At 35.4% G+C, this 10,791-nt stretch overlaps 1 protein-coding gene across 2 annotated transcripts; it reads left to right on the forward strand.

Annotated features, from left to right (window-relative positions):
* Positions 1-1,169: 1,169 nt before the first annotated feature.
* Positions 1,170-9,850, forward strand: LOC109791478 (ABC transporter C family member 3). Of its 2 annotated transcripts, XM_020350777.3 has the most exons (10): positions 1,171-3,564; positions 3,663-3,749; positions 3,848-4,498; positions 4,670-4,834; positions 5,081-5,375; positions 5,478-5,692; positions 5,823-6,128; positions 8,853-8,916; positions 8,996-9,235; positions 9,469-9,850. In XM_020350777.3, exons 1-10 carry the CDS (start codon positions 1,195-1,197, stop codon positions 9,579-9,581), a joined length of 4,506 nt encoding a protein of 1,501 aa, XP_020206366.3. In that variant the 5' UTR covers positions 1,171-1,194; the 3' UTR covers positions 9,582-9,850. The 2 variants fall into 2 exon arrangements, with proteins under 2 accessions (XP_020206365.3, XP_020206366.3); XM_020350776.3 differs by having other exon boundaries at positions 1,170-3,564; positions 5,081-5,692.
* The last annotated feature ends 941 nt before the right edge of the window (positions 9,851-10,791 follow it).

Here is a 10,791-nt window from a genome sequence, read left to right on the forward strand (position 1 = left end):
AGTGTAACTCAACTTTTATATTATAAATAGAATAATAAATAGTTATCATATTAATTTTGGTACTAATATGAAATAGTTAATTATCATGTATAAATTAAAGAAAAGTTGTAACAAATAACAAACCTACACCAAATAATTATAGAGAAAATGTACCAAATGTGTTGTTATCAAAATAGGTAAAAATAGGAATCTTATCATACCATCTACGAACATGAAATCTCTTTGTTCCTTGATTCCATGGGGTCGCAATACAAATTAGTGATAAAGAATGAAATTCTTGAGATTACAAAATGAAATTTCATACATTTAATATAGTAGTGATAAGTTCAAGTTGTGTGAAAATTGTTTCTTCTAGACAGTGTTGGGACAGGCAAGCTCAAGAGGAAGAGGTTGATGACAATGAAGGTGATGTTGGGATACAAACAAGTCCCACATCAATAAAATAAGAAAAAAAATAATAACTTATAAAACACAAGCATATTCCAATGATTGAAAGACCTTTTAGGTGATGACCAAAAGTAAAATCGTGAGGGTTTAGGCCCAAAACGAATAATATCTCATCATTGTGGAGTTGTGTGTAAAATAATCTTATAAAATTAACTCTTATAAAATATCCCCTCAGACAAATACCATAAAATAACCCCATCAGGTGAAGGTGGTAGAGGAGAGTAGGATGGAGGCATTGTGATCTTTGAGAAGAAAGTAGTCTTCAAGGGTGAGAAACTCAAACACAAAAAGAGAGAGGGAAGTAACAATGACAAGATTTATGTCATTGTGGACAGTGAGAAACTCAAACACAAAAAGAGAGAGGGGAGGAGGAGTGTATATGTCAACATATTAGAGTGTAGATCAACTTTTATATTATAAATAAATAGATAGATATGTAACTATTATTCCTTTAATACGAAACTCCAGAACAGGACGTTCACATGTCTTTCGCATAAAATCTTGCAATAAATCAACAACTTCACCGTGTTCCATTAAAAATGGAGTTAACATTTTTCTTGTTTGACGTCTACCTTTAACATTCACTTTTCCACTCTCTCACGGACTAGCCACCTTTGTAACTAAATAACTACAACTTTGGAACCAAGTCAACAAGTCAACCATTACGTTCCATCCACCCACAAAATATCTACAAAGTGAAGCCTTTTGCTTGGTTTTGTTTCTTTTAATCTAAGGTATCATATCATCATGTTCTCACTCTTCTCTTGCTACTTTTCTTCTTCCATGATGCACCGTGGAATTGATTTTCTACTCCAACCCATTTACATACGTGAGGTATCTGCTTCACTGCACCTTGTCTTGTTACTTGTGCTTGTTGTGTCTTGGGTATGGAAGAAAGTGCATGTGGACCATAGAGAAAAGAGTGAAAGAAATGGAATCCATAATTCTGGTTTCTTGTACTACAAACACAGTCTGGTTTGTAGCTTAGTCATATGTGTGTTCAACTTTGTATTGTGCTTAATAAGCTACTTTTACTTGTATAAACATGGTTTAGAGGAGCTTGTAGCACTTTCTGATTTGGCTCTCAAAACAGTTGTTTGGGGTGCTATTTGTGTTTATTTACATTCTACAAACTCCAAGGCTCAGGATCCGAGTTTCCCATGTTTGTTGAGAATTTGGTGCGGGGTCTATGCTTTTTTTTCTTGTTCTTGTCTTGTTGTAGACTTTGTAGTCTATGGAAACCATGTTTTATTGCCAGTTATGTACCTTGTTTCTGATATTGGATCCTCTATCACGGGTTTATTTCTGTGTTATGTGGGATGTTGTGTTAACAATATGGCTAAGCTTGCCCCTCTTGAAGAGCCCCTTTTGAATGGTGACTCTAGGGTAAGCAACAATTCTGACCCCAGTAACACTAGAGGAAATGAAAATTTAACCCTTTATTCAAATGCTGGATTTTTCAGCATTCTTACTTTCTCATGGATTAGTCCATTAATAACTCTAGGCAATGGGAAAACTTTAGACCACGAGGACCTCCCACTTCTTGCGACTGATGATAGTGCCTATGGGATTTATCCAACTTTTAGAAGCAAACTTGAGTCAGAGTGTGGTAGTGTTAGGAGAGTGACCACTCTCAAGCTCGCAAAGGTTTTATTCTTGTCAACATGGAAAGGGATCCTTTTATCAGGTATACTTGCATTCCTATATGCATGTGCTTCTTATGTTGGACCCTTTCTTATGGACATCTTTGTTCAATACCTCAATGGGGAGCACAAGTTTAAAAATGAAGGCTATGTTTTGGCTATGGCGTTTGTTGCTGCAAAGCTTGTGGAGGGTCTTTCAGAGAGGCACTCCATGTTTAGGTTCCAGCAGGTGGGGGTAAGGATGCAATCAAAGTTGGTGGCAATGATCTATACTAAAGGGTTGACTCTTTCATGCCAATCAAAGGAGGGTCACAGCACAGGGGAAATCATTAACTTAATGACTGTTGATGCTGAAAGGATTTGTGAATTTAGTTGGTACATGCATCAACCATGGTTGTGTGTTCTGCAAGTTGCTTTGGCACTGTTTATATTGTATAGAAGTGTGGGGGTTGCTTCTTTAGCTGCTCTTGCTGCCACTGTAATTGTGATGTTGGTAAACCTTCCCGTGGCATCATTGCAAGAAAAGTTCCAAGGCAAGGTAATGGAGTTCAAAGATAAAAGAATGAAGGCTACATCTGAGACTCTGAACAATATGAGGATTCTAAAGCTGCAAGCATGGGAGATGAAGTTCTTATCAAAGATTATTGAGCTTAGGAAGACTGAGGAGATATGGCTAAAGAAAGTTCTGGTTGGTACAACAATTATTAGATTTCTCATCCATAATGCCCCAACTTTCGTTGCTGTGGTTACTTTTGGGACTTGTGTGCTTATAGGCATCCCACTAGAATCAGGGAAGGTCTTATCTGCACTTGCAACATTCAGAATTCTTCAAATGCCCATCTACGTTCTTCCTGACACGATTTCAATGATTTCACAAACTAAGGTTTCCCTTGAAAGGATTGCATCATTTCTTTGTCTAGACGAGTTGCAGAGTGATGTAGTAGAGAAGCTTCCATGGGGTAGTTCTGATAAGGCAATTGAATTAGTAGATGGTAATTTCTCGTGGGATTTGTCTTCCCCTAATACAACATTGAAAGACATAAACCTAACAGTTTTTCATGGTATGAGGGTTGCTGTATGTGGTACTGTTGGATCAGGCAAGTCTAGTTTACTTTCTTGTATAATAGGGGAAGTACCAAAGATAACTGGGACCCTGAAGATATGTGGAACAAAGGCTTATGTGTCTCAATCGCCGTGGATACAAAGTGGCAAGATAGAAGATAATATATTATTTGGTAAAGAGATGGAGAGGGAAAAGTATGAGAAGGTGCTAGAAGCATGTTCCTTGACAAGAGACCTTGAGGTTCTACCATTTGGTGATCAGACCATTATTGGAGAAAAAGGAATCAATTTGAGTGGTGGACAGAAGCAAAGGGTACAAATAGCCCGTGCTCTATACCAAGATGCTGATATATATCTCTTTGATGATCCCTTCAGTGCTGTGGATGCTCATACAGGATCCCATCTCTTTAAGGTACTATTTTTCTAGGCTCTACACTGCAATCAATTTTTTTTTCTTGGAGAGGTAATTTGGTACTTCCGAACTATTTATACAAACTTTAATTCTATCAGGAGTGCTTGCTTGGCCTTTTGAAATCAAAAACTGTGATATACATTACTCATCAAGTAGAGTTCTTACCTGATGCTGATCTAATATTGGTGAGTGATTTATAGATTTCATGCTCAAGATTTCAAACAACAGCATATGGTCTATTACTATTGTCTCAGTATTTTTATCTTGCTTACAATTTGTTTAGGTCATGAGAGATGGAAGGATAACTCAATCAGGAAAATACAATGACATTCTCCAGACAGGCACTGATTTTATGGAACTTGTAGGTGCACACAAAGCAGCTTTATCTTCAATTAAGTCCTTGGAGAGAAGACCAACATTTAAAATATCAAGCACCACCAAAGAGGACACAAATTCATTAAGTGATTTTGAACTTGAGCATAATGTGGAAAACATATATGATCAAAATGATAAGTTAGATGACATGGTTGAGGTCAAAGGACAACTTGTTCAAGAAGAAGAACGGGAAAAGGGTAGAGTTGGGTTTAAAGTATACTGGAAATACATCATAACAGCCTATGGAGGAGCTCTTGTACCCTTCATATTACTTTCACAAACGCTCACTGTGGGGTTTCAGGTTGCAAGCAATTATTGGATGACTGTGGCAACTCCTGTTTCAGCAACTGCAGAACCTGACGTTGGAAGCTTTACACTTATGGTTGTCTATGTTGCTTTGGCAATTGGAAGCTCCATTTCCACCTTTGTCAGAGCATTTCTTACTGTGGTAGCTGGATACAAGACAGCCACTGTGCTTTTCAACAAAATGCATTTGTGCATTTTTCGTGCACCAATATCATTTTTTGATGCCACTCCAAGTGGGCGAATCCTTAATAGAGTATGTCATTGTATATGTTGATAATTATTCGTTTGTTTAATTTGAAGACACAACTTATTTATCTGATAGTGCATTGCTTTTGAAAGTTTGAGTTCTCTATTTTTTTTCTTTCCAAATGACCATATTGAATGTAATTTTTGTCTAAATTTTTGTTTTTCTTTTTTGTTGCAGGCTTCAACAGACCAAAGCACACTAGATATGTACATTTCAAATATATTATGGGCAATTACCTTCAATCTGGTTCAACTCTTGGGAAATATTACTGTGATATCTCAAGCTGTATGGCAGGTGTTTATAATATTGATACCTGTCATGGCAGCATGCATATGGTACCAGGTAGTTTTATGGATAATATATAACCTATATTATTTGACATTGATAACACTAACTGCAGATTTCACCAAATGAATCTGATTTTCGTTCATACTATTTTATTTTTGTAGACACAATTAAGTATTTAAAGTGCACTTCATTTTATCACATTTCTCAGGAATTTTGATAGGAAGAAAAACATATGAATCTGATTGATATTATTGTGGAAACAACATTGCATATGTTAACAGAGATATTCAATAAATGCAGCGATATTATTCTGCATCAGCAAGGGAATTGGCTCGATTAGTTGGTACATGCCAAGCTCCAGTTATACAACATTTTTCTGAAACTATTTCTGGATCAACAACCATAAGATGTTTTGAGCAAGAATCAAGATTTAATGACATGAATATGAAATTGATAGACAGATATTCCCAACCCAAATTATACAGTGCTGCTGCAATGGAATGGCTGAATTTCAGAATGGATATTTTGTCAACTCTCACATTTGCCTTTTGTTTGGTTTTCTTGATATCTTTTCCAAATTCAATGACTGCTCCTGGTGAGTACTTCAAAAGACATAAATTCACTTGTCATATTTTATTCCTTGTGACGCTAAGCACAAATCTTCATTCATTTTTCACTTCCAATTTTTTTTTTCAAGGAATTGCGGGATTGGCTGTGACATATGGACTTAATCTAAATGCTCTACAAGCTAATATAGTCTGGTTTCTTTGTAATTTGGAGAACAAAATTATATCTGTTGAAAGAATACTTCAGTACACATCCCTTCCTAGTGAAGCTCCTCTTGTAATTACAGACAACAAACCGGATAATTCTTGGCCATCATTTGGAGAGGTTCATATCCGGGATTTACAGGTACATTTCAAAGGTTATTCATTTATTCCAGTCTGAATTGAAGGCGACAATTATATTTTCCTGGTTACAAGTTAATTATTACTTTTTATGTGGTATATATAGAGTCTTAATGAGCAAGTGTGTGATGCAGGTTCGATATGCCCCTCACTTGCCTATTGTTTTAAGAGGTCTTACTTGCACTTTTACTGCTGGAGCAAAAACTGGCATTGTGGGAAGAACAGGAAGTGGAAAAACAACTCTAGTTCAAACACTTTTCCGACTTATTGAACCTGTTGCTGGACAAATATTGATAGACAGCATTAACATCTCTTTGATTGGAATTCATGATTTGCGGTCCAAACTAAGCATTATTCCTCAGGATCCTACAATGTTTGAAGGGACTGTAAGAACCAACCTGGATCCACTTGAAGAGTACACAGATGAAAACATTTGGGAGGTAATTTGGTTTTGTTTGTGTGTTGAGAATATGAATCAGCATCTATTATTTGAGTTTATTTTAAATTAATTGAGCATTATTAGAATTCCTACGGTTATGAATTTTAATTATAAGAATTATAGGTGCTGTTACACTTTTATGAGTATTTACATTTGTCATTTAGTTTTATGTTTATGAGCAGAATTTGTATTAGCTTTCAATTATGTTTTGTGTATTTAAAGGTTGCAAGTATGAATAAAATTACATGAGTTTCAGCCTTCTAATTTTTCTGAATTCCAACAATTGGTATCAGAACTTATTTTATTCTTGAGGGACCTGGTAAGGTTGAGAGTTCCACTAAACACCTAAACACTTATATTGAGAATTGAAAATGCAATCTGATTATTCAGTCCAGACACTACCAGCATTTAATGGTGAGAATTATCACCTATGGACAATCAGAATGGAGGCTTTTCTTGATGCAAATGATCTTTGGGAAGCTGTTGAGGAGGATTATGAGGTTGGTCAATTACTATAAAATCCAACACTTAATCAAATCAAGTATCATAAGGAAAGAAAGCAACGAAAATCAAAAACAAAGTCTTGTCTATTTTCTGCTGTTTCTCAATCAATTTTCACCAGAATTGTGACTCTAAAGTCAACAAAGACTATCTGGGATTTTCTCAAACAAGAGTATGAAGGAAATGAGAGAGTCAAAGGGATGCAAGTGCTGAATTTGATCAGGGAGTTTGAGATGTAGCGAATGAAGGAGTCAAAAAGGGTAAAAGAATATTCTAACAGACTTCTAAGCATTGTAAACAAGGTGAGGTTGCTTGGGACAGAATTTTACGATACAAGGATAGTGCAGAAAATCCTTGTGACTCTTCCTAAGAGGTTTGAATCCACCATTTCCTCTTTGGAAAATTCCAATGATCTGTCAAATATCACTTTGGCAGAATTGATGTATGCTTTGCAAGCCCAAGAACAAAGGAGACTCATGAGGGAGGAAGGCGTGATTGAAGGTGCTTTACAGGCGAAACTGAAACTCAGTCATGGTTACAAAGGAAAGAAAAAGAAGGCTCAAGGGAACAACTTTGAGCAAGGAGAAAGTTCCAACAAAGGTGGTAAAGGAGATGATGAGAAACCAAATCATCCTCCTTGTCAGCATTGTGGAAAGAGAAACCATCCCCACTTCAGATGTTGGAGAAGACCCAACATACGCTATAACAAATGCAACCAGCTTGGTCATATTGCAAAATTTTGCAATAACAAAAGAAAATCTCAAACAGAGGCTCAAGTGGCTGACCAACAAGAGGAGGAGGAGCAATTATTTGCAGCAACATGTTTTGCCACCAATAACAATTGTGAGAGCTGGCTGATTGACAGTGGATGCACACATCATATGACCTATGATGAAGAATTGTTCAAGGAGCTTGATAGGACAATTGTTTCAAAAGTCAGAATTGGCAATGCAGACCGCATAGCTGTGAAAGGGAAGGGCACTATTGCAATTGAAAGTTGTTTAGGTACAAAAATAATCACTGATGTACTTTTTGTACCTGAAATTAATCAAAATTTGTTAAGTGTTGGACAGTTGCTTGAAAAAGGCTATAAAATTCTGTTTGAAGACAAAATGTGTTTGATCAAAGATGCAAGTGGACATGATCTGTTCAAGGTCAAAATGAAGGGAAAAATCTTTTCTTTAGATTTAATGAAGGAGAGAGATAAGAGAAAGGGGAGTCCTGTTGAGATTGATATTTCCTTTGAGTCCAATTCGCTTGTAGCAAAGGCAATTGTGGCTCCGCCAACACCGCCACCACCCTTGAGTTCGGTTTCTGTTCCTGATTTGAATGTGACTCCGATTTTGGATTCAGATTTCGATTATGGGGAGAGGAGTAAAAGGGTATCGAATGGTGATTATTCTGGTTTGCAACCGGTTAGGGTGTCTTCAGTTATTATGGATTTGAATAGGTCGCCTTTCAAGGGGAATGATAGTTCTATTTCAGGGAAGAAGGAGGTGAGTGTGTAGAAGACTGTTGATGGTAGTTCTTCCCGGCCTTCTGCCAGGGAGATTGATGATTCTCGCGGGAAAAATAAGGTGCTGAATTCAGTTAAAGCTGGCAATGTTTCTTCAGGTAAATTGGCCCCGAGGGTTGTCAAGAAGAAGAAAATTGTTAAGAGAATTGTGAAGAAAGGAATTGCAATTTCTAAAAATTCAGTCTTTCATGGGAAGACTAAATATTTCAATGTTAAGCTGTATTCTATTAGAGATTTTCATAAAAAAGTAAAGTTGAGTTAGTATATTGCAAGACAGAAGATCAATTGGTAGACATCTTCACACAAAGGCACTTCCAAAAGGAAAGTTTGAGAACTTCAGAGGGAAAGTTAGAGTCAATAGCTACTGATACAAGGAGGAGTGTTGAGAATATGAATCAACATCTATTATTTGAGTTTATTTCAGATTAATTGAGCATTATTAGAATTCCTACGGTTATGAATTTTAATTATAGGAATTATAAGTGATGTTACACTTTTATGAGTATTTACATTTGTCATTTAGTTTTATGTTTATGAGCAGAATTTGTATCCGCTTTCAATTATGTTTTGCATATTTAAAGGTTGTAAGTATGAATAAAATTACATGAGTTTCAGCCTTCTAATTTTTCTGAATTCCAACATTGTCACTATGAAGAACTTGTCTTATTGCAAGTTATACATGCTAATTTCTTTTAAGAAATATTTCAGGCTCTAGATATGTGCCAACTTGGAGATGAAGTAAGGAAACAAGAAGGGAAGCTTGATTCCAAAGGTGTGTAGCATGTGTATCCATGATGTCTAAATGTAGAAACTGGGAAGAATGTGTTCCTTATCATTATGAGCTTTTGCAGTTACTGAGAATGGAGAAAATTGGAGTATGGGTCAAAGGCAATTGGTCTGCCTTGGTCGTGTTCTACTCAAGAAAAGAAAGATCTTGGTGCTTGATGAAGCTACTGCATCGGTTGATACAGCCACAGATAATATTATTCAGCAAACTGTTAAGCAACATTTTTCAGAATGCACAGTCATTACCATTGCTCATAGGATAACTTCAATCATCGATAGTGACATGGTGCTGTTTTTAAATCAAGGTGAAAATCACTTTGTCTCTTCTTTCTTGTTTGGTGTTATTTAAAGAAATAGTCACTTTTTTTGTTATCTTCCACAGAAAGCTTTTAAAGACAAAATGATTATTACTCTGAGTCCCAGGATAATCAAATCCAAACAAGCAATATCACTTATTTTCTTTCATCATTTATCACGTTTTTCTTCTTTTTCTTATATAAATGTGAATATGTTTTCTCTTTTCATATTAATCCTGCAGGGTTGATTGAGGAATATGATTCACCAAAGAAACTGCTCAAGAACAAATCTTCATCTCTAGCTCAACTAGTTGCAGAATACACAAGGAGGTCAAACTCTGGTTTTGGAAATTAATCGGAAACTGAATTGAAATTAGCCTAAAACCAGATATGGTTCTTAATGATGAGATATCTGGTCTTATTGGATTTCGAAGGAGTTTTTAGTGGTTATTCTATATTGGTCTTACTGAGACTTGTATATGTCACATATTAATTATGATCAATAAATTATGCATACTTTGTGAACTGTCATGCAGACTATTGCAATGTTAATAATCTGAGCCTGTTTGTAAACTCATCCAAACTCCAATGGCAAATGTATATTACAGGGAAAAGTTGGTGAAACTCCTCTAAAGTTCCGAGTTTATGTAAGAAGGCCTCAAAAGAAAGTGGTGCATAGTGAACAACGTCACACCTAGTTATAATCGTTGGATGTGTTATTAAATTATTAATAACACATGAAGATGGTGAAAAGATATTTTCATCCCTCATCTTAGAGTTCATCTTTTTATTTTTCTATATTTTAATTTTACTTATATTATTATTTTTGTCTCGTTTATTGTAAGCATATATTAAGAATATTCATAATTAGGTTTAACTAAGTTTTAAAGTAAACAGACATTTAATGCGATCATGAAATGTTGGGGGGGTTGGTGAGATGGCAACGATGAGGAATGATGGTGAAAGGAGTTTTGGGATGAGGTGCTGATTGTTGCAATAAGATTGGAATCCTAAACCCATTGTCAATTTCTTTAGTAGTTAACTTTTCATTTGAGGAAGAATATTTATTAAAATTGAAGCCACATGCATATTCAATAGTTTTTCCCGGTATTAGATTTCATTATATTTCAATGAGATTAAAAAAGTATTAATATCCAATTATATAATCCACGATCAAATTTTCGTCTCTATTTTTAAGACAATAAATGAGATTTTTATTAATTAAAATAAAAATATTGTAACACCTTGTTTTTCTAAAATACTAATATTATTATTATATTATATTTAGTTAGAATTATTTTTATTATTATATGAGGAAAAGTTTTATATTTTATTTATTTAATTATTCTGGGGAAAAGAGAAGCGGGTTGGGAACAGAAGCGGGTTAGGTTGACCCGGTCTAAGGAAATTTTAAGAAAGGGGTCAGGCAAAGTTAATCATATCTATCTCATTTTGCATTCTGAAGGATTAGGAGAGAAAGAGAAGAGAAAAAGGGAGTTATGAAGAAGAGTGCTCAGGATCAATCCATAACAGCATCAAAACTATTTCGATTAATGCAACAAGGA

The sequence above is a fragment of the Cajanus cajan genome, chromosome 2 (genome assembly GCF_000230855.2).
Source record: "Cajanus cajan strain Asha chromosome 2, NIPB_CcT2T_4, whole genome shotgun sequence".
NCBI lineage: Eukaryota > Viridiplantae > Streptophyta > Magnoliopsida > Fabales > Fabaceae > Cajanus > Cajanus cajan.